Source organism: Onychostruthus taczanowskii, unplaced genomic scaffold (genome assembly GCF_017590055.1).
Source record: "Onychostruthus taczanowskii isolate IOZ18803 unplaced genomic scaffold, ASM1759005v1 scaffold39, whole genome shotgun sequence".
In the NCBI taxonomy this organism is placed as follows: Eukaryota; Metazoa; Chordata; class Aves; order Passeriformes; family Passeridae; genus Onychostruthus; species Onychostruthus taczanowskii.
The window spans coordinates 3,651,564-3,678,638 of NW_024501348.1; the positions used below are offsets into that span (position 1 = coordinate 3,651,564).

At 38.7% G+C, this 27,075-nt stretch overlaps 1 protein-coding gene across 2 annotated transcripts; it reads left to right on the forward strand.

Moving 5' to 3' along the window:
• Nucleotides 1–1,180: 1,180 nt before the first annotated feature.
• On the forward strand, nucleotides 1,181–27,075 carry UBE2J1 (ubiquitin conjugating enzyme E2 J1). 2 transcript variants are annotated; one of them, XM_041412436.1, is made up of 8 exons: nucleotides 1,181–1,379; nucleotides 9,004–9,077; nucleotides 10,743–10,874; nucleotides 11,455–11,539; nucleotides 12,941–13,046; nucleotides 14,920–15,049; nucleotides 18,871–19,002; nucleotides 26,006–27,075. In XM_041412436.1, the coding sequence occupies exons 1-8, from the start codon at nucleotides 1,349–1,351 to the stop codon at nucleotides 26,276–26,278; spliced, it is 963 nt and encodes a 320-aa protein (XP_041268370.1). In that variant the 5' UTR covers nucleotides 1,181–1,348; the 3' UTR covers nucleotides 26,279–27,075. The 2 variants fall into 2 exon arrangements, with proteins under 2 accessions (XP_041268370.1, XP_041268371.1); XM_041412437.1 differs by lacking the exon at nucleotides 1,181–1,379 and adding an exon at nucleotides 1,598–1,734.

Genomic DNA, 27,075 nt, shown 5'->3' on the forward strand with positions numbered 1-27,075 from the left:
TCTGGAAGACAAGGAAAGATACTTATGACCAAAATAGTTTGTGAACCTGACAGCCAGTGCCTGCAGCTCACCATTTCAAATGGTCAGATCAACCATTCTTAGCTAGAAATGCTGAAATGTCACCAGGAGTTGTTGGCCATTTAATGTATCTAGGGTGCTTTTGTTGTAAGAGGGAACCCCAAGGTCTGATGCCATCTTTTCCCATCTCTGTACATTAATGACCCTTTATATTATCCATAGTGCTTTGTCCTGTAAAAAGGACAATCACTTTGCCCCTTTGAAAATTTTGCTAGTTGTTCAGGAGGAGTAAAGTTGCTTTCTTTACTTATTGCCGTTAACACATCACTATGCAACAGAACAGGAAAGGAAACACTAACACGATGTTTTGTAATACCGAGAGAGAACATGATGGGTGAAAAATAAGTACCTACTCAAATGTTTTTATTTATAGCTGTTTGCCATTGCTGTTCAGTCAAAGTGGGGAAAAGAGAACTAAGACCAACAACAAAAAATCCATTTGTAAAAAAGGATTATGAAGAATATAAAATTAAGATGAAATAAAGAACAACTAATTTCACAGATTAAGGACAATATGAGCTAGATACGAGCTTCAAACTTATGCTTTAGACAAGTACTTAAGAGGTTGATTCTTATTTACAGTTTGTATTGAAACAAAAGGAAACAGACTGCTGAGATTCTGATCCCTTTAATTTAGATATTCTTTTAGCTATGTGCTCTTAAAAGTTCTATCCCAAGTGTATTACACCTATAACCAGGTGGAAGAGAAAGAGTCGAGATGTAAGTAGCTCCTTGTCACTGTGGTATGGAAAAAGCGGCAATCAAGTTAAGCTCTTGCTGGTAATACTTGCCTAAAATAATAATCACTGACATATGACGCCATTTCAGTCTTTCATGATCCTGAAAACCAACAAACAAGATGCTACTAAGTCTTACAATGAAGTCTGTTGGGCAGGAGTGTGTTGGGTCTGTGGGTTCCTGGAAGGCCCTTTTCCAAGCCCCCAGTTTTCGAACCCACGGAGGCCCGGAGGCGCCTCGCCCCATCACGGCTGCGCTCGGGGCGGACAAGGGCCATTCCCGCCCGCGCAGCCACCGCGGCCCGGCCGCCGCAGCACCGCGTCCCCTCGCGGCCGCTGTTCCGGGGCCGGGCCGGGGCGGTGCCGGCGCGGCAGGTGCCTGCCCCCGCGGTCACGGCGGGGCTGTCGCCGCCGCTGCCACGTCAGGGGAGTGTCCCGAGGCGAGGCGGGCTGGGCCGGGGCCGGCCTTCCTCCTCCGCCCCCTACCCCCGCCGCCGGAGCTGCCGCGGAGGGAGCGAGCGGTGCCCGCTGCCATGGAGGCCCGGTACAACCTCAAGAGCCCGGGTAGGCGGCGGCCGCGCCTTTACGCGCCTCGGGGCTGCCGCGGAGGGCTCGGGGACCGGGGCCGGGGCCGGGGCCGCGGCGGGGAGGAGGGCCGGGGGCCGCGGCGGAGGCGGTGAGATCCCTGCGCCGGGGCGGTGGCGGCGTTCAGGCGGAAGCCGGCCGGGTTCGGTTCGCCTTCGCAGTGCGATGGCGTTGATACCTTCCTCCGAGCTGTAATTCGGTTGAAAACACCCTGACCGCCAGGCCTGTGTACATGTCTGTGTGCCCACCACCCATTTTGGTGGAAACGTACCTTTGAACGTTTAGTCAGGTGGCCGAGCCCCGTTCCCCCGGGCATCGCCTGCTCTCTGAATAGGTGCGTGTGAGGGGACGGCTTGCCAGGGGTAACGGCCTGTGTGGCGTCAGTTTGTTTTGCAGAAGTATTGCTGTACAGGCTCTGTTTACTTGCGTGTCTGTGTTTGTTCGCATGTTTGCTTTGGCATGTTTGCATGTTAAAATCTATGCCTATAATTCCTGGGCTTTCTTTTGAATCCTTGAAGTGAGAGAGATGTCTCAAGAGACGTGGAGAAAACAGCGCTAGAAGGGAAGGTTTTGGTTCCTGGGAGGCAGACAGTGGACAGGCCGGGTGTCCCCGCGTGGCTGTGGTGGAGCAGCGGCCTGTGAGCGGCTGTGCCGGGGCTTCACCTCCCGGGAGCTGCTGGCACAGCCGGCGGCCTGACTGACACTGCCGGAGCAAAGCCTCTTCCGCAGCTTCTGAGGGCTGGCAGGGTTTGTGTGTAGGCTGCTGTCCTGCCCCTGCTTTCCCCTAACCAGGTGTCGAGATATAGGCATTATCAGCTTAATGTTATTGTGATGAATAGCAGCTTTATTTTTTAATCATAGCGTCCTGTTACCAGCATGAGAGGTGGGGAGAAACTGAATGTTGTGATGATTTGTACCTTACAAATGTCAGTGACACGCTTGTTTACAAACATACCTCATGCGGATGATGTGGCTGTTGTTAAATTATGTCCCTTAGCCTCACACCCAAGTTGCATAACTGAAAGATAAGAAGGATCACTAAGCAAATTATGAACTTGTTGTAATTCAAAATATCAGGAGGCAATAATTTTTTTTTTTTTTTGGGAGATATGCAGGATGTGTGGCATATGTGAATTTACAAGGCCACACAAACATGCTCCCTGGTTGTGGTTCACCACGTCATGGGAAACAGTGGTGCTGTGCTGTATGACAAGCACCTGGGATCTGGGTGGAGAAGACAAATATTTGTGGCTTAATTTAGAAATGTTCTTCCACTTTGTTGTTGCTTGTCTCTCCTATAATAAAGAGAAAATTACTTTTACTGGAATTGATTTTCAGCACCTGTTGGTGCTGAAAACCAGCTGGAACCAGCTGTTCCATAGCAAAATGAACTTTATGGGGCAAAGATAAATAATTCATACGATGGCTTAATATTCTTTCTCCAAATTAAACATGTTTGGTTACATATTAATTTATTAAACTACTTCGTTCCAAATAGATAGTAAAAGTTTGTAAATTATATAAATAACTTTTTCTATAATGATTTAAAACATTGAGTTCAATAGTCAATATGTGTGAAATCATTCACTGAACAGATGGGCAAAAAGGTGTTGAATAAATATAAACAAATATTTTAAATAAATAGTTTCTTTAACAGTTGCACATTAAAATGAGTTGACAGTAATTATGCATAGCCACTGCTTTTAGTCTGGCACTTTATTTGCTAACCAGGTAGATGAGCATATGCAATTACTTAATATTTCTGTGTATGTTTTACAAATTCCTATCTTGTTCCAGTTTCCTGTGCACTTCAGTGGTGGTATCTCACTCTTGCCATTCGACTGAAGGTTAATGATGGAACTGTAGAATATTCTAATATTAAAGTAGTTTCAATTAATGTAAAGTCACTAAAATACATAAAAAGAAGTCTACTATGTTTTCTGTTTCAAGGGGTTGTGTCATCTGTGGACTGAAGGGATTACTTTGGTAACCGAGCCCTGTGGGGCTTTAGAACAAGTATCTGTTCTGGTGCCTGTTGTTGTTGCTTTGCCTTTAACAGAGGAAGAACCAAGCTGCTAACCTTCAGGTCAGCTTTAGGGATTTGGAACATGCTGTCTTGAGACTGAGTGGAAAAAGTAATCGTTTTGTACCTGTACAAGAGGCTTCTACTGTTGAAATCTGGTTTTAGACTTGAGCAAAATGCAAACAGTGACTTTTTCTGCTCAGTAGATTTTGAAAGGGCAAATCCTACTAACCCTTTTAGTTGCTTTAATGTAATGTTGTAGATGAAAATACATTTTAAATAGGAAAATATTGTTAAAAGAAACATGTACCTTTATTAATTTTTATTTTAAGCCAAATTCTGCTATAGAGTTGTGAAGGAGCTGAAGTTCATCTGTGGATAATACCTGGATCCTCTTCTGTGAATGGGCTAGGCCAGATTGATGAGTGGGGATCAGTTAGGTTCTCCAGTGCTGTACTTTGTGTGCTCTCAAGCAGACCACAGAAGAGCAATATTTCTACACGTCTTTGTCCTGCTGCTGATTGCTCCTAGGCAACGTGTTCATCTTCTTCCTTATCCCTGTTTCTACATCCAGTTAGTTCATCCCAGTGTATCTGAAATATGGTAGCTCTGCACAACACAAAGCAGCTTGTTCCCCTGCACACCAGGTCTCTGTCGATGAGAGGCAGCGCAGCTCTGGCCCGTCTCGGGTTGCCACAGGTACAGCCTGTGGCGGTGCATGTCTGGGATGGCCAGGCAGCTCCTGTCACTTACCCTCTGTGAGAGCAGGGAGCCATGGGGGCGTTTGTCTGATGCTGTCTTCTCACGCTGCCTATGAACTTGAGTTTCTTTTTTATTTCTTCCCAAAAAGACCATTAATTTTGGAAGGGATGAAACTTCACACTCCACACTTTAGGTTTCTTTTTATCACTTCAATGAGGCGAAGCTTTGTAAGCTGTTGCTTCATATTTTTCTGTGTATTTTTGGCAGTTATAAAAGGGCAAACTATTTTCTGTCTTAGGATTTCAAAATGGATTAGTCAATGTGTATCAGCCTGCTACCACATGGCTGATAAACCTCTCCCATCAATATTAAAGCTCAGCTGACTGAAGTAGAGGCTTCATCCTCTTCATGCCTCAGGAACATCCATCCCTATTTTCTGAAATTTTTAAGACAGCTACTTGGAATAATCTCTTTACCTTTTTTTTCCCCCCCAAGAGCTGTGTCCCTTAGCCTGCTGTAAGATCAGACCCCAAATCTTGTAGTCACTGCTCTTGTAGCGACAGCGTCTCGTTTTTGTGTAGGCTGTGACCAGGTGTCTGAGTGGGTATTAGCACAGACCCTTGAAGAATTATGAAGAACTACTTACAGTGCCTCACAAAGAGCCCACACAGTCATGCTTTTTAGTTTTTCGGGTGGCAGAGTTTGTTTTGCTTTCAGCAGACCACCTCATCGAGAATTTGGTTAGTGAGGGTACTGGAGGCCTAGGGACAGCGCATGGAGGGAGGCATGGTATGCTGTCCTGCATTTGTTGCCCAGGGGCGCTGCTTGGGGATCTTGAAAGCACACGGAACATAACAATGCTGAGATTGTGATCCTCTTAGCTGTCATCTTAAATATGGTTGCTGTTTTTCCTACAAACTGTACTTCTTTCTCCACTGCATTTTTTGTACAAGTAAGTGATCCATGCCAAGCATGCGTCAGTTCTTTGTTAACTAAACAGAGCTAATAGGAAATAGCCAGTAGCTGTTGTGCTGTTTAGTACCTTCCATGTATGAAATAAGGATAGATTGTTTAAAAATAAAGTGTTGAACAGATGTTTAAAATTTATTCATTGTTTGATCTTAGCGTGTTCAACAAGCACTTTGGACTTTGTAAGTTTTACCTCCGTTTGTGTTGACTGAGCAGTTGTTGTCAATTGCAACTACAAGAAGAGTACCGTGCTTCCTGCTGCCCTGAGGGAAATGGAGACTAAAGCTTGGCTGTTTCTGAGGGTGAGAGGAAAGCAAGACAAGACTAATTAAAAGTTTTTGTGTTTTTTAAATAGTTGTTAATACTTTATACAGGAGGCTTGTTGATCATGTGAAAGAATGTTCATGAGGCTGTGAAGATGTAAAGCAGCTATTCAGAAGGCTTATGGGTCTTGAGAAGGGATGTATCTGAGACCATGAGGATGGAAAACAGCTGGCCTGTGTCTTAGCAAATGGTGTTTACGTTTGTTTTGTAGCAGAAGTCAAAGGAACTGCCAGAGGAATGTCCTGGTCTTGGCTGGGATGGAGTTAATTTTTTTCCTAGTAGCTGGTTCAGTGCTGTGTTTTGGATTTATTTCTATTATTTTTAGTTCACAAATGATCACACATCATTCACAGGTTCTAAGCTGGCTAGGAGAATCACATCCACAAGGTGACACATAAGTCCTAGTGACACTGTGCAGGTTGCTGTGAACCTGTTAGAGTTACTGTATGTTTCGATTTAATTCTCTAGAGAGTACAGAAAAAAAAATATCATTGAAAAAATACCATTTTCCATAACAAAGAGCTACTGTGACTCTTTGTTTTAAATATGTTTTCTTACATGCGTCAGTGACCACATCACTTAAAATGGGATTTTTTTTTTTTACTTAAAATGTCAAAGTTCCTCAAGTGCTGTCATTTTATGAGAAATCCTAGGTACTTTACACAAACTTAATCCTGATGGGTTTTTTTAATGATGTGCAGTGGAACTACGTGAGAGTGTGATTCACTGTTATTTTTCCCCTTACAAGAAATTTAAACATTACCTTTAGTAAATGAGATTTTCTTTAAAATGCTGATGCAGTTTGGGTTCCCCGGTGCTTTGGGCTGCTGTGGGGACTGGTGATTCAGCAGGTGACCTCTGTGCACTGTGACCTCTGAAGTCACTTGATGGTTACCCCAGCTGTGGGTCAGGCACTCTTGGCTCAATGGTTGGGTAGAGAGTGAAGGGGGGAAGAAAACAAAGCCAGCTGGATTTTAGAAGACCCTCCCAAAATGTCATCCATGACACATCCATGTAATTGAAGGGACTTGATGCTTGTCTCAAACTGTTTATGTGATTTCATTTTTTTACAATTTTTTCTATTATTGTTGTGTAATATTTTTCCTAATTGTAGGTAGTAGCCTCATTAATAGAAAAACACATAACAAAGATGGCTTGTGTTTTACTAATCACTTAAGTGGATTGAGTAGTTATAAAAGTTTCTCTGAGATGAAGGGCTTTATGGGAGTTTTACTTTCATTGGAAAACCTGTATTTAATAAATAAATTGCATCCTTAATTGTGCTGTTTTGGTTAGCAGAGACATAGGAAAAAAGTTACTACTTCTTCTGTATTTCTTCTGAGTAGACCTCTAAATCTTGCTTAAAGTGAAAAAAATCATAATAGCAGCCATAAATAAAAAGATAGGAAACATTTGCCAAAGCAGTAAAAGCTGTCAGGTTGTTTTATTCTTCTTTTCCCAGCTTAGATAAGTCAACTTGAAAGATTGAGAGATCTCTAGCTTCATGCCAGCTATTCTGGATTCCATTGTTTATCTGTTCATTTTGTACTTTCTTTTTCAAACAGTGGAACTGAAATTTCAAACTGAAGTTTGAGAATTAATTTCGGAATAAAAAGGTTGCTGTACATTTGAGGAAGATACTGTCATTACTGTCATGCAGAACCACTTTTTTTTTTTTTTTTTTAAAGGAAAGACATAATGATTTACTAAGAAAACACAACCAGTGTTCAAATCCTGTCATCCCTTTAAGCAGTTACACTGACGTTTACAAAGACTGATCACTTGCATTTTCTGTGTCCAGAAGATTTCCCCAGCCACTTGGTACAGACTTGCCTGGTTGGGCACGTAGCAGGCGTACTTGAATGTGACCTGCAGATATATTCAAAAGAAGCAGTTCTATGAACTGAAGTTTGAGGGTAGCTTGAAGTAAAGGATCGTGAAAGTGGAATTTGACTGGACATGGTTTTTGGCAGAATTGAATCTATGAATCCCATATGCATTTATTGTACAGATTTTGCTCGTTAATTGTTATTCCACCACCACTCAATCCTAAAGCAAGCTGGTGGCTTTAAACTTGATTCTTAGACTTTTAATATCCATATTTTGCTTTTTAGAAAATTTTGTTCAGTGTAACACAAGAAGCAGATTGTCAGGCAGAACTTCTGACCTGTAATATTCTGTCTTTCCTCCACAGAGCAGTAGAGAGCTCCCACACCTCCTGCTTGGTGGGAACTCTCCTGTCTAGTCCAGAAACTTAATTTCCTCAGGATTTAATTTTGATGAACATTGATAAAGTGTTACTGGGTCTGTCTGTGAAAGTGTAGTTATTTTTCACACTGATGGTTATGTCACATTAAAAAATAACTTGATTATTTTGCCTCTAAAACCTGTCTTAGACAAATTCAGTGTCTGGACTTTTTTTTTTTTTTTTTTTTAGATACTCTTTGGCTTTACTGACAGTCTGTGATTCTCTATTTCAAAAGGATCCAAACCATTCTGATTTTTCAGAATTGCCATTGCCAAATGTTTACTTAGTGACTCAGTATGACTTAAGTGGGTTGAAATACCATGACTTATTGCAGACAGACTTTGTGAATTATGCTTGTTTCTTCCACTGCAGTTTTTGGTAGCCAGAGGAAAAACTGTTCCATGAATACTGCAGCAGTGCTTAAAGAAGAAACAAATTTTGTGCTTTCTTCACTGGATCACACATTCTCAGAATGAACCTTTACCTCTCCAGGCTTTTTTTTTGCAGCCTCTCAGTTGGTATTTTTCAGCAATGTGGGAGGAGAAACACAAAATGGTTTGGTTGGCAGGGATCTTTAAAGGTCATCTAGTTCAGCCTCCCTGCCTCAGGCAGGAACACCTTCTGCTAGACCGCAGCTCAAAGCTCTGTCCAACTTGGCCTTCAGTGTTTCCAGAGAAGAGGCATTCACAGCTTCTCTGGGCAACTTGTTCCAGTGTCTCATTGCCCTCACTGCAGAGAATTCCTTCCATATGTCCAATTTAAACCTACTCTCTTTGAGTTTAAAGCCATTCCCTCTTGTCTTGTCACTACAGGCTTTGGTAAAAAGTTACTTCTTTTTTATGAGCATCTTCTAGGTATTGAAAGGTCACAGTAAAGTCTCCTCAGAGCCTTTTCTTCAGTAGTGGTGTAATTGCCATGGGAGGTGTCAGGATAAAGCTTTTCAGCAGTTGTTAGAGATGCACATGATGTCCTGTATTGTAAGATACTCAGGTTGTTAGCCTTGTAAATCTTGTAGTCTGAAACCCTGTTAATGATAGGTATGTTTTTCCTCCTGTCTGGTACAATTACTAATATAAAACTACTTCACTCTCAGTGTTCAGTGCTGAGAAACTGTGTGACCATCCACGTATTTTTCATAACTTTACGCTTGTATAACCCATTTAAGGTTTATTCATCATAAGCAATTATATAGTGTCTTGAATTATGAAGCTGGAATCTGCTGGAGAAGATTAGTTAGCTGAAAAGAGTTCTTCAAGAAATGTTTTATGTATTTTTCTATGCAATGCATATTAAGTTATTTTCTTCATTTTCATGTCCTATGCTTTCTTTTTTTTCAGCTGTCAAGCGTTTGATGAAAGAGGCTGCAGAACTGAAGGATCCTACAGATCATTATCATGCACAGCCTTTGGAGGTTTGTTTCTCTGTATGTTTGCAAGAGCTTGTAATTAGGCAGTTTTATTCATACGTACTCTTAATTAATATATACTTCTCTAAAATGCATATATATTTTAAAGAAAAATATTTAAATGATAGCAAACCAATTTTTTTTCCCCTATGATGGAAATCAGCAGCAGAATTTAATTTCAATGGTCTTGTAGTTCAGGGTATTGGTGAAAGTACTTAATAACAGTTTTGCATGGCACCTGAGTAGTTTTATAGCATGGGTATGTTTCCCAAGACTATGGAAATACTTAATATTTAAATCAAGCTTTTTGTACCCAAACCTGACATCTGGCTCAGTTCTTGAGGTGAAACACTTAAACTAATGTGATCTCTAAGGATTACTGTTTTGCATTTAATAAAACCTGTGAAAAACACAAATGTGTGCAATTCTGGATGCATTGTAACAGAGAGGATTTCACTTAAGGAGTAGCTTCTTGTTTAAACACCTGGTTATGTTTTTGGGCTGAGAGGGCAATGAAGTTCTTAGTGGTTAGAAGCTTAAACAGAAATCCCTTCTGACTTCACTGGGTTAATTTAAAAAAGCAGTGTTCTGTGGTATTCACTTGGGAGGTTTGATTTTTAGCTGTTTGCAGAAATGCGTAACACACTTAACACGCTCACATAATAATGCATGTTCGTAGGTGCTATAAAATATTCCTTATTGTCTACTGGTTTTTATCTGTAGCTTGCTTCTCCTTCCTGTGGTAAATCGAGAGGTTTAATTCTTGCTGTTATTTGTAACCTACATGAAGATCTTATTTCTGGATTAGAACAGTGTCTCGCTGGGAAGAGAGTGGCAGATGAAAGGAAGTGCTGGAAATCTTGACAGTTGCCTCCTAGACCTGAAAAACTGCAACTAAGTGGGCTGTCCCAGTGCTGTAATACCAGTGTTTAGCATTAGCTGAGGGATCTCATTCACTGACAGCAAGCCTCATGTGGGCTTCTGTCCTAACAGTAGGAGTTGTTCTGCTTGTAAATATTTAGGAAGTTGTTGGCAGCACAAGTTCTGATACACAAATCCCAGCTCAAAACCCCAAAGAAATAATGTTCAAAGAGAAGTTATTTATATGTCCAGTGACGATAAAACTCTAGATTTCAAAGTTGTGCAGTAAGGCACAGTACCTGTTTCAAAATTGTTAGTGGAAGAGGGAGAATAGGGGCTCTCTGGGGTGTGAGTCAAATCCCTGTGTCAACTGGGGCACAGAAGGAGCTTTGGGAAGGCTGTCATTAGTGTTCTTTCTTGGTGTAGGTCTCTCCTTGGTTCTCCAGAAATTTTTGTTCAATGAGGCAAAGATCTAAAGATTTTGGATCTTACTCTTGACTCAGTTTTCTATCTGTTGGGTAGTAAAACTCCTGTAATAATTTATACAGCTAGCATAAAGAATTTGGAAAATGAATTAGAGGGTTTTGGTGAATTATTGCACAAGAAAATTACCAGAGGCCTACAATGCTTTATCCTTAGTGCTGCATTCTCTTAACTCTCTACTTGATTTTTGCTTCTTAATACTTCTGCCTGTGTGCTGTTTCTTCAGCCTGTCCTTGTTCAAGAAAATGACATCAAGTTGTCTATTTCTGTGATGAACACTTTTTTTTCCCCCCCTCCCCCCCTTCTTCCATCGATGGGGCATTTTAGGATAATCTTTTTGAATGGCACTTCACTGTTAGAGGCCCTCCAGATTCAGATTTTGATGGAGGGATTTATCATGGGCGAATAGTGCTACCACCTGAATATCCCATGAAACCACCCAGCATTATTTTGCTGACGGTAAGTAAGCGTGCTTACTAATTTTTCCTTTTTATTGTTACAAATTTTATCATCGGTAGAGAGAGAGAGAGAGAGATTCTTGTCGTTTAACATAATGTTATTTTTGTAAGAAAGGTGGCACATATAGTATAATTGAAGATCCAAAGTCTTCCAGGATTGTTTTGGTAATTTCTTAATTGTATGAAGCTTTATGCCTCATAAATGGGAAGTTCTTTCCTCCGGGAGCAGTCACATTGCTGATGTGATTGTCTAGCCTTTTGTTCTCCCCACTGGAGAGCACTGGGCCCTCTTGGTTTCTGTTGAATACATTGCTCAGATGTAGGAAGGCAGACCTGTAGTTAGAGTCAAAGGCCTTCCTTTGTGCATAGTTTTGTAGAACGTTTTCTTCATGCATTAATAGACTCAGATGACACAGTTCTGTTTTCAGCAAGCTGAATGCCACTTCTGTCATGTTGACAGTAGTATAATTGCCACATTTTTTGTATATGGAATTCTTTTGTTCATTATTTTTATGACTTTTACAAAAACTCAAGAGTTAACTTCTGGCATGCTTTATTGTATCCTCCTTCTTCCTTTGAAGGCAAATGGCAGGTTTGAAGTGGGGAAGAAAATTTGTTTAAGCATCTCAGGGCATCATCCTGAAACATGGCAGCCTTCATGGAGTAGTAAGTAACAATTCCTTGATAAATGTTACCCCCATCAAACAGCTTGTTCTTTAAACTAAAAAAAAAAAATCTCATGAAGAATGTTTATAGTGGAAGAGGAGACAAGATATTGAGGCTGTAAAATTATGGAAGAATTTGTCAAATGTAAGGTCATAAAAGAGTGAAAGTTAATGATTTAGAAATCATACTAAGTAAATGCCAGGGCTGAGAAGCTCAGGAGTGATGGTAAGCTCTTCTGTACTTGGATACATAAACATTAAGAATTCTCAGACTACTTAGAATATTCTTTGTGTATTTTGTTTAAAATTTTTCTTATGAAAATAAATCCTGTTACTTTACCCTGTTCTTTCATGATCACTAAGCCAGCTTGAATAATAATAGAAGTGAGTTTTCAATTCTAGTGATGTGGTTCTGAGCACTCAAGAGGAAGATAATGTGGCTTGAGTTCAGAATTACTGAATCTTCTCTTACCTTTATTTTTAAAAATACTGTTATTATAGCTGGCACAGTTCATCCAAGACAATATGCTTATGTTCAAGTAATGTTTTGCTGAGTACAGTATATAAAATATTTCTATATCAGTTTCACTTTTAAAATATGTTAGTACAATTTTAGGAGTTTTCTAGCAGACCATTCTTCAACTTTTGTTAAGTCTCTAATGATTTTTAAAGAGTAGAAAATACTGTGTTTCTAAGTAGTTGTATATATGCTGTCTCTTTTCTGTGGTACTTTTTTGATGCGATATTTATTTACCAAATCTATTAGCAAAGTGGCTTGAATTCTTAAATTTCATTACTTGTTTAAAACAAGGTCCAGATACAGATGTTGTCAAAAGAGATGCTTCAGATGACAATTCTGTTACAATAAATTATTAATATTTTAAGTGAGCTCCTTCCCCTATTATGATAACATAAAAGGAACAAATTCTTCAATACTTTGCAAAAAAGAAGAACTCTGAGCATGTGTGCACTAAATTGCAGAATTCATGTCTAATAGAAAACAGACGCAAAAAAATTAATTCCCTGTGAACCTTCTTATCTGTTTCCTCTCCCCCTGCTCCCCTTCTGCCCTCGACCACCATTTTATATGTTAGTTCTGCTTTACCTTTTTTCATCATTTTTAAAGTCTGGAACACTCACCTTAATGCAACATTTTTGTGACAATTGATTTTTTTCTTTGTTGGCTGTTGGCCTTTACTTTGTTTACAACCTAATGTTAAAACAGAGTTAAGAAAGCCTTGCAGTGTACCAAAAAAAACCCCAAACCAGTGTTGCTTGTAGGAAATTCAGACTTGGCGGAATGAAATTTTACAGTCAAAAATGCAACTTTTCCAAGTGTGGAATGAGATTACATAACTGTTGTTTCTGCCACTTTGTTTATATCTCTGTTTTCCCGTTTCAGTAAGAACAGCTTTACTAGCCATCATTGGATTTATGCCAACCAAAGGCGAAGGAGCAATAGGATCTCTAGATTACACACCAGAAGAAAGAAGAGCTCTTGCAAAGAAGTAAGTTAAGTTTGTTACTTACAAACTTACCTTTGTTAGGTACATTTACATTCACTCACTTTTAGGGTAATGCTTTGAGTAGGAAATAAGCTATTTCCGTCTGTTATCTTCAGTCTTTATCTTACCTATTCCATATAAAACAAATTTGATACCTTGTATGTGTAGGCACTTTTTCTCGGAATATTGTGCAAGCTTGCAACTTGAAGTCAAACAAAATATTTTGAGAGCACTCCATTCCTTCCTGCATTGTGTGATCATATTAGAGGTTTGTCTGAAATTCAGACTTGGAGATGTAATTAACATTGTGATACAGTACTAATTTCAGCATGGAGAGAAAGTGGATATGATTGAATTGATAGTAAGTGGGTGAGAAAACAACCTTAATAATGATGTATAATTGTCTTTAAGTAATAAGGAAATTAGTTCAAAATTCTGAAGCAACTTCTTCTAAATGATCTTTAGGAAGTTAACTTAAGATCAGGTTTGTGACTATGATGAATTGCTTAGCTTAGTGGACAAAGGGAAGGCAGTGGGTGTTGTTTATAGGGACTTCAGCAAGGCTTTTGGTGTCCTTTCCCTTATCCTCAGTCATGAAGTACAGCCTAGGTGGTTGGGGACAGTAAGGTAGATTAAGAACTGCCTGAGCTGCCTGGCTCAAAGGATTGTGATAAGCAACACAAAATCCAGCTGCAGGCTGGTCACTATTGGTGTATTCCTGGTGTCAGTACTGGGGCCAGTGCTATTCAGTGTCATTAGTGATCTGGATAATGGGACAGGGTGCACTCTCAGCAAGTTTGCTGGTGATACAAAGCAGGGAGGAGTGGCTGATACACCAGAAAGTTGTACTGCCATCCAGAGGAACCTCAGTTGGTTGGAGGAATGTCAGAGAAAAGTCCTGCCCCTGGAGAGGAATGACATCAGCTGACCAGAAGGGAGCTTGGAAGGGAAGATTCTGGTGGTCACCATGCTGATCATGAGGCAGCAGGGTGCCCTTGCAGCAAAGAAGGCTGATGGTATCCTGGGGTGCATGAGGAGGAGCATTGCCAGCAGGTCAAGGGAAGTGATCCTACTTCAGTACTCAGCACTGGTGGGACATGAGCAGTGCTGGGTTCAGGTGGGGCTGTGACCGGGTCAGAGTACAAGAAAGATAAGGACGTCCGGGAGCGAATTCAGTGCAGTGCCACAAAGGTGAGTGAGGGGCTGGAGCATGTTTCATCCATGGAGATAGTAAAAGAGCTGGGAGTGTTCAGCCTGGAGATGAGAAGGTTCAGGGGATCATGTCCATGTGTACAATTATCTGAAAGGAAGTTGTAAAAAAAGTACAGCCAGGCTCTTTTCAGTAGCATTCAGTAACAGGAGTGAGTCATTGGGGTAGGTTGGTCTTGATACTGTGCTGCCAAGTCTCTGTGGTTCCTCACTGGCCTGGAGAGCCACTTGCTGTGTGCCCTGTAGAGAGGTGATGTGGGAAGGTTATGTTCTCCAAGAAGCTGAAATTCCTGGATTGGAGGTGCAAGCTCCTGGGTCCAGTATAACATTTGTAATAATAGTTAAATCTTTATAATTTATAGTTTTTATTTGCTGCAGATATAAGTATTTTAATTGTAAGAAATTATTAATAAAGTATAAATAATAGTGATATTTAAGTCAGTTGTTAATACTTTCCTAAATGACATGAGAGAATTTGTGTTAGTAATATAGATAATTCTCAACATATTTTTTCAAGATAGTATGATTTGAAGCAGGGGGTAGTACTTCTGAGCTACTGGCCTTGCCACCACTTGTCTTTCTGTGGATTGTTCTGCAAATAGTTTATTAAACAAGCACACAGGAACACTGAGAACGTGCTATTCTGAGCTATGTCTTTTGTGGGCAGGTCACAAGACTTCTGTTGTGAAATGTGTGGCACATCTATGAAGACAGCCCTCTTACCACTGACTTCTGGAAGCGTGTCAAGCCAGGCAGACAAGGAGGCTAAAGAACTTGCCAGACAAATTAGCTTCAAGGTAAAGTCACTGTTTAAACTTTTATCTCTCTTGTATAGAATTATAAAAGAAAATAGTGAGGAAAAACTTGTAAATCACAGAAACATTCATCATTTCAGAAAACCTTCATCAATTGCTATGTGGAAACCTGTTTTCTCAGTATAGTCTGAAAGAGAAAATAAGAATGGATCTCTTGAAATTTGCCAGTTAATAAGTTGTGCATCTCAAGCATTGATTTACTAGTTTTAATTTTAGTGGTGGCCACTGTGGTAAAAACTGCCTATGTTGCTTTTATTTCCACATTTTCTGACACTAATAACTTGATTAAATTCTCCAGAATTAGTTTTATCATAAAAGTGTGATGAAAGTTTGGGCAAAGCTAACCTAAATTTTTTACCTTTGTGATTTTTTTTCCTTTTGGCTTATGGAAGGAATAAAACATATTACTACTGAAAAATGGTTGCAAATTCTTTTGAACTACTCTGCTACTATCTGAAGATACTGAAAGTTGAACTCTGGTGTGGAAGTTGCTGTGACCGAAAAATGTGTTCTCTAGCTTGTGTTTCAGTGAAAGCAAGGTTTGTTTAGACAAATACATTCCTTAGAGAATTGCATGTCTTGCATGCACAGTGTTGTTTTTCACTGGGTTTTCCACTAAACTCTTAAATCAGCCACTAAGGAAGACTACTGTGTATGAGAGCAGGGAACTACAGTTACATTATGACAATGTGGCGTTAGTACAGAACGCATCCTTACCAAGGTCAGGGCTGCCCCTTTTATAACCCATGTTCTTCTAATAGTGTCCTTAAGGCTACTTTTTACTTTTTTTGTGTGTGCCAGGAAAGTAAAGATTGTCTTCTCAGCATTCCTGCCAGTTTTGCAGGATGTGCATATTCCTGTGCCATAACACTTACCAAAAAAAACATCTCCAGATATTTTACAAAGATGAGAAAAACAGGGGCAGAGTTTTAAAGCTGAGCTACTTGGAGGAACAATGGATTGCCTTTTCCTGGCTTTTTACAGTATATAAGAATTTAAACTTGTAGGGTTGATTTTTACTTAAGAACTGCTAAACTTCAAAGAAATTATAGAAATATCAGAGTTTTTGTTTGGAGTTTTCTTTTGTGAGAAAGAACTCATAACTTACATTTCATACCTTTTTCAGTTTTAAAATTGAAGACTTAGAGATAAGTCTTTAAAGAATACAGGTGCTTTTCCTGTATCTATATGCTTACCACCACCTCCTAAGAAGAAGCACTTGTCAGGAAAAAAAATGAACAAAAGCTTTAGGTTTCTACAGCCTTTTACAATCCATTGTGGTGGGTTTTTTTGTTTGTTTGTTTGGTTTGGTTTGTGTTTTTTTGGTTTGTTTTTTTTTTTTTTTTTTTGTTTTTGGTTTGTGTTTTTTTGGTTTGTTTTTTTTTTTTTTTTTTTTGTTTTGGTTTTTTTTTTTTTTTTTTTTTTTTTTTTTTTTTAATAAGGTAAATCAGTTCTGTCCTCTGGTTGCACCTTTCTTCCCTTCTCAAATCGAATTTTAAGGGTTGGGGTTTTTTAAGTTTCCTGCTTCTCTGCTTTGCTTGACTTTCTTGTCTGTTTGTTGTTAGGCGGAGGTGTTCAATGGATGTGTTTGTAATAAACTAATAGTATGAATTACTAGCAGAAAATAAAGAAGTTTTTAATCATATGGATAAATTTCATGTCAATTTACAGGATACAATTTAACATCAGATTGCTGATTGAATGTGTAGTTTGAGAGAGTCTCTACTAGCAAACATATTAGCTTCATCCTTAAATAAGAGGTGTCCTAACTATGTGTAGATGATCCCATGGTTACTGTGTTTCTTACCAGCTTTAAACACGATGGTAACTTTTTAAAAAGTGGTATTGAGATAGGAATATGAAATTCAGAAGGGGGAAAAAACCCCAACTCTTCTTTTCATTACGGTTTTTCCTACTTCTGTGAGCATCCACCTTTGTTCCTGTCTGTTTAATAGTAAATTATATTTTGTATCAGTTTTATATTGACTTCCAAATAGTTTTCTGCATTTTAGGTGTTACATAACAGAAAATCTGTTTTACTTAAAAAAAGAAAAAGAAATTAGTAATAGCACATCTATCACTGTAAAACAGTATGGTTTACCTTCATGTTGCCATCACAAGGCATATTTTGCAGTAAAATTCGTTCTCTGCTCAGCCTCACACTATGTTTAAATATGTTGGTCATCTTCTAAAAGTTAGTCTGACTTCAGTCTAGATACTAGACTTAGTACTTTTATAAACTTAAGTAAATCAAATGCACATTTGTAGAGATTAACAGTAAAGATGAAATAAGCTCATCTTGAAAGAAGCAAGAGTATGAAAATCTGTACTCACAGGTTCTGGGGGACTTACGATTGGATATAGGAAAGAAAGATTCACCCCACGTATTGTCAAATGCTGGAGCAGACTACCCAGAGAGACTCTGGAACCTCCAGCTTTGGAGATGCTCAAAACTTGTCTGGACATGACTCTGGAGAGAGTTGGACCAGGGACATCTAGAGTTCCATTCCAGTCTAAATGTTTCATAATTTGTGTTGCTTTATTGATGATCCTTATTTGAATCAGAACATTTCCTGTCTAATATTACAGTTCATAATAGTCAAGTGCAAAGAGAAAGCAGTGTTCTTATAGATTCTAAGTGTTTAAATGTTAAATCCATCTCCAGATTGTTTTGGTGACATATTTTTTGGACTCTCTTGAGGTAATACATATAAAGAAACAGAGAACTTAATTTCCTCACACTAAATAGTATCATTAAAGACTATTATACTGTGATCTTATCAGTTTGTTATCACCGTAACTGGTTGTTTTCTAATACACTGTTTGTATTTCTTGCTACTACTACCACCACTACCTATGTCTGCATTTGAAGACAGTCACTAGATTTGAAGTTGTCGTCTTTGTAATAAATTGGGATCTAGACACATGACTTGGGAGGTGACTTGCTTACTGATAAAAATTGATCTGGTCACAACTTCTTTTTTTTTTGACGTGTAAATTTTAGAAGTATTTCAGTTCAGCGCTATGATGGTATGTCTTTCCATTCTCAAGAGATTACTGCTGGCATATATACTGGGGTTTGTGTTCTTCTACGTGTCTCTACTGATCTCTTGTCTCAGATTTCCTAAGTGTGAAACCTAAATTCTGGGAAATAACATGTAGTAGGCATTTTGTAAATGTGTATGAAAGCAGTATTACAAGACTTGAATTTTTTCTTTTAATCTGTGCTGAAATTTAAATACTGGACACTGGTATGCATATACTACCCAGTGTAGTGTTATACATATATGCCCACTCTGTCTCTGAGGCAACTTTGGTACTGAAACCAGTGTAGCCAGATTACACTGGCACTCACAAGAGGCTCCTTGGTCCTGTAGGGGAACAGGCTGTGCTGTTTCACTTGTATCAACAGTAAGCCAGCATTGTCTTAAGGACATGCAAAACAAAAGTTTTAAAAATTGTGTTATTCTGGCATAATGTCCTGCATCTTCTAAAGAATTTAATTTTTTGCTCTCTACATCTGTGCTTTTTTTGAACATTATATTTGTTGTGTGCAAACAAAATTGGTTTTTAAACCATTGTTTGCAGATTTGCGGTCTTATTTTTAAATAATTATTTTTAAATAATGAAAATTTCTTAAACTTGTTGCTGTGTCACTGAAATGCATTTCACTGGCACACCTGGTGATTACATTTTGGTAAGCCTCATATTCTCTACAATGAAATACACATTCCAAAATAAGCCAAATAGTTTTGGAGCAATTTTGATCTTGTCTGTGAAGTGTACATGTGTGCTTCTTGTAGGCAGAGGTCAATTCATCCAGGAGATCTGATGCTGGACCCTCAAACACATCAGGACTGAACCACTCTGTTGCTTCACGTGAGCCCCAGCAGGATGGTGCAGCTAGAGCCTTCCCAGATCCAACAAGTGCAACGGTATGGTCCATCTTTGAGCTTTATTGGGCATCATCTGAATATGAAATTGGTCCTCTTAAGCTGATGGGAGTACTGATTAAATATGTAGTTCACATATTAATGCTGGAGCTCCTGCACGCTTTTATATAAAATCTGTTAGTAAATAGTATGCTGAATCATTTTTAGAAATAGCAACCTCTGCTTTCGCTTTCTTCTCTTAAAACAAGAAATAATGTTCTTTTAGCAGTTGTTCTTCCCAGTGTTTCCTTTAATTACATTAAGTGTTCATTAAAACTTTATGGTGTCTGAAGCATTTTACCATCTGCATAATGTTTTTTTTCTACAGAATTCTTAGCCACATGCAAAAAATGTTTCAGTGCTAACCTTTAGCTTTTAAATATCAATCAATACTATCTTCTTGGGTTTTATAACCTCTTAAGTAAGTCTAAAATATTCTTACCATTTGAAATGTGACATTTGTATTTTAATACTGCTAGGTGTAGGGCTTACATAAAGGTTTCAGAAGTGACTGAGGTCTGGTGGAGGGCCAAGGCAGCTGCTGTTACAACTGTTGCAAATGCAATCTAAATTCACTGATAAATTGCAGACAAATCCCAGCTAAGCTGCCTTTTTTAGAGAGGATGGGGCTGCAGATTGGTTAAAAATCCTACGACATGTCCAATAACATCTGTTGTGTGTTTGCAACATGTTTTCAAGCTATGTAGAAATATAAACATGCTAATAGCAAACTTTTTCCCCCCACAATAAGGATTCTTCCAGATTGTTCAGGATTTAATAAACCATTTTATTATATTCTTCTTATTACAAATCCTGGCTAATATAGTAGAAAGATCTGACACACCAAGGCATTGCTGGCATTTTCTTAGGGAGAGAGACTTTTTAAAAATTAATCACATTTTTAAGAAAACTAGTTTTATCAATTATACTGATTTAATCATTAATGATTAATTTAATTTTCAGAAGTTCAGTTCTCTGGGAAATGAGACCTTTAAACATATAAGCATATAAATGTATGTAAAAATATTCATATATGTGATTAACTGTAAATGATAAGTGGTTCCTGTTTTAGGAAATGGAACTAATATTCAGGATTGTTAGTTTTCATTTGAACCAAGACCTGTGTTTCTGAGCTGTCACATTTTGAGTGTTAGGAATTATCTGGAGCCATTCAGTAGTGGAAAATAGCCACACAGTGGAAGAAGGAAATGTATAACAGGAAAGACTGTTTTAAGGAATTTGAGCTTGCTATTTTTGTGTTCTTATTCATGTGAAAGGTAATAGAAATCTTTTCGAAGTAGAGCACTCTGGGCCTTGATCTGCTTACAGGTGTGAAAGAGTACTCGTGCAAACCTCAGATCTTTTTTACTCAGCTGGGTTTCTTGCATGTGTAAAATCCGTTTATTGAATTATTGTTGTGTAAAGACCTAATTCTGCCTTATTAAGTTGTGTTAGATATGGGCAACACCAAAACATATTATTCTCTCTGTGGATAAAATGTTTGCCACTTACTCTACAAATGTGTACTTGATTAAAAACTATTCCAGAAAACTTGCTGGGTTTACTCTCTTTGTGGGCCAGTGCTGAATTCTTGTATTAACTTGTGTAATTCCTTCTGATATAATAGGTTAATATGTCTCACTCTGAAGCCATGGGACCTTTTGTCTTTCTAGACAATACAGAGGTGAATACTAAAAGTAGTCGTGCAGAAAAAATGGAGTGTTACCTTTCTTCTGCTCCTAGAACAGTTGTAACCAGTCTTCATGAAAGACACAATGGGTAAATAGGTGCTAAGGAAAGGGTCACCTCTAGGTGAAGGTGAAGGAATCTGTAGACTATTTTACTGTGGGTCTGCTTCGTGGTTGAGTTTGTTCTTTCCAGCAACAGTTGTCTGTTCCACGATTTTTTTACCTTTAAGTTTCTTGAAAGACCAGAGATTTTTGAAATGTGTTAATGGCAAGATATTTGTGAACACAGCAATGTCCTTACTGGGACAGGGCTAACTTAATTCTTGTGTGAAGAGCACTCTGAAATGGGTCTCTGGCATAGCATCACTTTGTGTCCATTTCTTTGTTTCACACAGGGCCTTATTCCTGAAGAGAGAATTTTTCATTCCATCAGAAAAAGAGATTTTTAATTAGCTCTCCCTTCTGTCGTCTTTCACCTAGGGAAAGGACTATAGCCTCACTGACTAAAGAAGAACCAAGTCTTACAGTATTTCCATTAAGCATACATTTTTCAGGTTTCAAAACTCAGTTTGAAACTGTTTGTTCATGTTTCGGCTGTCATTGTGTTACTCAGTACTTCAACCTTACAGATTCTTGCCCTTTGAAAATACTTACTGTGTAATTGCTGCATGTGTTTGTGCTGTAGGGAAGGTGCACTCAGAGCTCTTGACTTCTGGGCTTTCCCTGCATGAACACATCTTTCAGGTCACTTCCCTTCCTCTCCAGCTTCTCTTGTCTTTTTGCCAGACCAGCTAGTGGTTGTTCCTGTTCACTATCCTTTTAGTAATGACTGGAGTGTGCAACACTGGTGCAGATGTTGCACATTGGCTGTTAAGTTTTATGTGCCTGTATTAGAGAAAGTTCATGCAGCCTTTAAACAGCTGATTTTTGAAGGAAGAAGAAGGAGGGGAGGGGGTTGATTATCTTGCCAGTGAGACCTACTTCCCAAGAGAGCCTGTCACAACATTATTCAGGTTTGCCAGGTGCAAGGCAATGAGAACAACAGCAGGGGAACAAGGAAAGGAACAACGCTGCTTTGGAAAATGCTGCCACAGCAACTTGTCTACAGGATACAGAGCTGCAGAGAGCAGTCTTTAGCATTAATAAAACTAAAACAATAGGCTACCTAAGGCATTATGTAGCATAGTACTTCTGAGGAGTCTGAACCCCGTACAGAGAACATCTCTGACTGGACTACTTCTGACAGTACTTTATTTTATTTGTAATTTGTAAATTTTAATTTGCTGTTGATGTCTAATCAGGGCAAAGTAATAGTATGTTATTCTTGCTTGAGTATTGAAAGTGCAAGCAAGGTACTGCTGCTGAAAGCTGGCTTGATAAAATTAATTGCCCTTAGTATGAAGGTGAGATCCTTCCACATCTGAGCAAAACAATGTTTTTGAAGGAATATATTATGGATACTCAGGTGGGACTTGGGTCCAGTGGTCACCTACATTTTGGTACCAAAACTCTGATCACAGTGGGACTCATTAGTGGAGGCTGGAGAGCCGTGCAGTTTACTCAGCAGCAGAGGCTGGTAGGCTGCATTTCTGTCTTCCCCCTGATTGCACAGACTAAATCCGTGTGGATTATGGGTGTCGGAATTCCCACCAAATCTGTAGCAGTACAGTCGGTGTATTGATATGGACTGCTGCCCCACCTTGGGGCTTACAGCTAATGAATAAAGTTGATGCTTGGTGAGCTTTATAAAGTAACAAGGTAAAAACTGTGGTTAAGTTGTTTTCTGATAACCTGGGAATACATTAAGCCTGAGTACATCTGTTCTTAAGCAATATCCTATAGTAGTGACCTGCACTGGTAGTAGTGGCTAGATGAAGCATTATGAGGGGTGTTAGAATGAACAGTGTAACTGAAGCCAACTACTCTTGAGCTGGTGAAGGTTTCTGTCAGAAAATGAGGCTGTGTTCTGGTGCATGAGATTTATAAAAGCCCTTACCTTTAATCATATGTTCTGAATGATATATTGGTAAAAAGTATAAAGGGTAAAAAACCCTTTATCTCTGTTAAGTGATGTCTTAGTTCTGTAATACTACAGCAACCATTTTAAATGTCTTGACAATTGAGAGTACTTGGCCCAACTTTGTTTCAATAAAAAACAGGCATTTTTCATATTAGCCATTAAGCCAAACTGTGTTAAACTGTGTTTAACACTGTGTTAAACTGTGTTTAACACTGTTTCTTCAGTTGAAAGTTGTACAGACAAACAAGTATTTCACCTATCCTGATTTCTGCATCTCTCCCCAGACCATTAGTATAAGTGAGAGAGGCTTCAGTAACCCAGAGGATTTATATGGTTCTGAGTTCCTGAGTTTGTTGTATTTGTAAAACATCCCTTCTAGGATGATTAAATATCCTTCTAGTATTCTGATAACATTTTTTTTAAAAAATGCCCTGGAGATGCAATGAATTCTGCCATTTTTCAGTAGACTGAACATGATACAAATTTCCTTACTTGAATTTTTTTAGACGGTACAAGTTTTTGTTAGTTCTAATATAATTATATTTTACTGAACTAGCTTATTCATCAAATAATTGTTCAGATGTCCTTGGAGCAAAGTTTTCTGTCAGTCCTAACAGTTTCAGAAGCTTCAGAAATAATGTGACATGTAGTAATATAAGTAGTATGTAATAATCTGGCATGTGTGTATTAAATGTCTGTAAAGATCATATGCTCAAGGTGGCTATAATGTAACTATTACTGAATATTTCTATTTTTAGTCTGTTAGACCCTCATCCACATTTCCAGTATGGTTTGGCAGAAACAATAGAAATTGTGTCATGTGAGGTGTTACATTAGTCTAAAAATCTTGTAATATTTGCTTAGGAAGAGTTTAAAGACTTGCCATTAAGTTGAAGACAAGATGATTGTGATTTTTTTTTCTAAATAGTGCAGCCCATCTGCCATTTTTGGGATTCTTAACAGTTAAGTCCTCAAACAAATGAAAACAAATCTATCTATCTGTCTAACTATCTATATCTGCCTATCTATCTATCTGTCTATCTATCTATCTATCTATCTATCTATCTGTCATCTATATTATTTAAGATACTGTAATACCTGGACCCGAATTTATATTGGATCATGAATACTCTTTTCTTAGCTTTCTTCTGCATGTCTGGTATTAGCTAGCCATTGATTATGTTGATTCCGGAATCCCAAGGTGGTGCATTAGCTAAGCTTTGGGTGAAGCCTTTGGTGTGCTGCTGGCCCAATCCATCTATAGTTTCCTCAGAAAAATAACTTCAAGCCTTGAAATTTTCAGTGAGATTTCTCTTAAATCACAGCTCTGTTCATGTCAGTGTATGACAGCTTGTTCTAGTCAGAACAGGGTCTTTCTGTTTTATTTTTAAATTTAAGTTTTGCAGTATTGAGAAGATGTGTGTGACCTATAATTTCCTCAGAAAAATAACTTCAAGCCTTGAAATTTTCAGTGAGATTTCTCTTAAATCACAGCTCTGTTCATGTCAGTGTATGACAGCTTGTTCTAGTCAGAACAGGGTCTTTCTGTTTTATTTTTAAATTTAAGTTTTGCAGTATTGAGAAGATGCGTGTGACAGCCAGTGCTAGTTACTTTTGTTAGTAAGATGAAGGATTAGGAATATTTCTAGACTTCTTTATATCTTTAAAAACTGTTGGAAGAAGAAAACCATTGCTCATTGAATTGGTAGTTCTTCTGTCCTGCATTCGCTTCTCTCCCTCTCACCTTTTGGATGATGGGAATGTAGATGAATCTAGGAACTTCATTATTCAAAGATTTGGCTTCCCCAAATCTTTATTTTCCTTGGCATGAGGAGCTTTCAAGTGAGAAGCAGAATTACTTTCTTCTGCAGTGCACTGGAAATCACGACAGGTTGCTTGTGGTGTTCTTGGCTGTCTCTGCTGATAAAATGTATCTTTTAAACACATTTTTCTTTGAAGCTACCCAAGTTGCTTTGCTTATTTAGGCAAGACGCCTGTGTAAACAGGCAAGTTGTCAAATGTGGTGAGTAATTCCTTGCCAATGATAAATAGTGGGAAATACTCATGATGGGGAGGTAGGAATGGAAGGCCTCTTCCCATGGTGAGACAAATCACCAACTAGGTGGAAATTTTGAATTCTTTGTCCACACATAGGCAGTTGAGGGTATTCCATATTCGGTCACATGGAAAGGTTATCTTTTATTGGTATAGTTGATGGCTGAAGTGGTGCTTAAGGTTATGGATATTGTGTCCATTAAAAGGCTTTGGAAAAAAATCTAAAATGTCCAGAATTCTAGTTTTACCTGCTGTAATGATAATCTTTTAAAAGGAAAGGGGGAGGAAATAGAAATAGAAAATAGCTACAAATTTGTTTAAGTAGGAATACCAGAAAACCTTGTTTTCTGAGGACTGAAAATGAGACTTAAAAATTTTTAAAACCTGCAGTTTTTTCTCAGAGCTTCTTTTTTTTTTAAACACTTCTAAACTGAACCTTGTCAAAACACTTATTTCTAATGACTGTGCTGTATCACTATTTTTAGTATTAAATGTTGTAAGTTTGAGCTTTTTAGTATTGCAAAGGATTCGTTTGGTGGGAAATCAGATGTCATATTTTCTAGTTCATAAGATTGAAACTTGTTTTCTTCAGCATAAAATTCTCACGAGCAAAACATCATTTGCCAAAGTGTGTTTTTTAGTGCTTGTAATGTCAGACCGAGTTTGACCAGTAGAGGGCAGTAGGTAAGTGCCTGCACACGTGCTGTGCTCAGAACTCCTGCTGGGATCAGGTGGTTTGTGGCTAGGATTTTTGTTTTGTTTTTTCGGTGGTGGTCGTGATGAGAACAGACTTCTGGATCCAGCTGTCCACAGGAAGCACTGCAGCATTGCTTAATTACAGTTCTTGGACTTCTCTCCATCCTTCTTTTGGCTTCCCCAGCTTGTTTCCCCTTCAGTATAGGTGACATTGCAAATCCTCAGAGATATAACTATCCAGAGGATTTCTTGAGCAGCAAAGAGTTAAAACAAATCCTAGACAAAGATATTTGAAATCTCTAACACAAACACGGTTTGGCAGACTTCCTTCAGCCTTCTCTTGTCTATAAAACTGCTGATTTTCAACTTGCAGTATACTTCTGCTCAGGATAGTGTATGGATAAAAAAAACCAGCTATAACAATCCTGTAATTATCAGTGACATGCATTAACAGTTATCTGAAGAGCACATTTGAGTCCTTATGATTTTATCTCTTGCTAATCTTATGTGCTGCATTGTCTGACAGCTCTCAACCTTTCTCTTTTAGTCTGAAGCTCAGCACAGCAGTGCAGTGGCTGGCCAGGAGCATGCTCCAGCTGTGTCCAGCACCACCACCTCGCTGAGTCCTCGGCAGCGCCGTGCGCAGCAGCAGAGCCAGCGACGGGCCCCAGCTTCAGCCGACTTCAACCGGGCACAGCAGCCCAGGGCCAACACCAACCACACGGGCTCCACCGTGCTCATTGTCCTGCTGACCTTTGCGCTGGCAGCTCTCATATTCCGTAGAATATGTTTGGCTAACGAGTACGTCTTTGAGTTATAAGGTTGTTTGTCCTAACAGCAGTGACTTGAGTGCTTCGCTGAACGTTCTGTGTTGGCTATGACATGAGAACTGTTTACAAAGGTTACTTTTTGTATTTACGCTTAAATCCTTATGAACGTTAATGTACCTACAGATACATTACTTGTAGGAAAAGCAAAGCTGGACCTGTAAGCTAGGAGTTTTAATTGAGTGCCCACTAGATACTTGGAGAAACAGTGCAGTGGAATAGTAATATTAAGGCATGTGGGATGGGACTAAATTTGAATAATTTATGAACTAGTAAAAGACGATTTTTAAAAAATGGTTGATTCAGTTTTTTATGGGGCATAAATGCTCACATAAGTAGCCCATCTAAGTTAGTATAAGATTTGACATTGAAGAGGGGATTATAAAATGAAACACTGCTATGTGTTTGTGTCTGGTGAACTCCTAATTTAGAGGGAATACAGTTTTGTGACCACTTTTATTTGCCATGACACATTTCCAGAGGAGAAACACATACAAATTGGTTGTGATGCTGCTTTTTGTGTCTGGAAGGGGGAAAGGATTGTGGGAGAAAAGTAGGTGCCAGAAAACAACTTGCATTATTTTGATTTTTATTTTTTGGAAGAAGGCTTGGGTAGTCTTTTGAAAGATTTGAATGTCCTCTTCTTAAACTGTATATCTTGTTTTTAAAATTTGAAAATTATGCAAAACATGTCTATTCTTGCAATAGTTATAAATATGTAATATAATTATTTACCCAGAGCTGTTGTCTTTTAATTATACCAGAAATACACATAATGTGTTGAACTGAA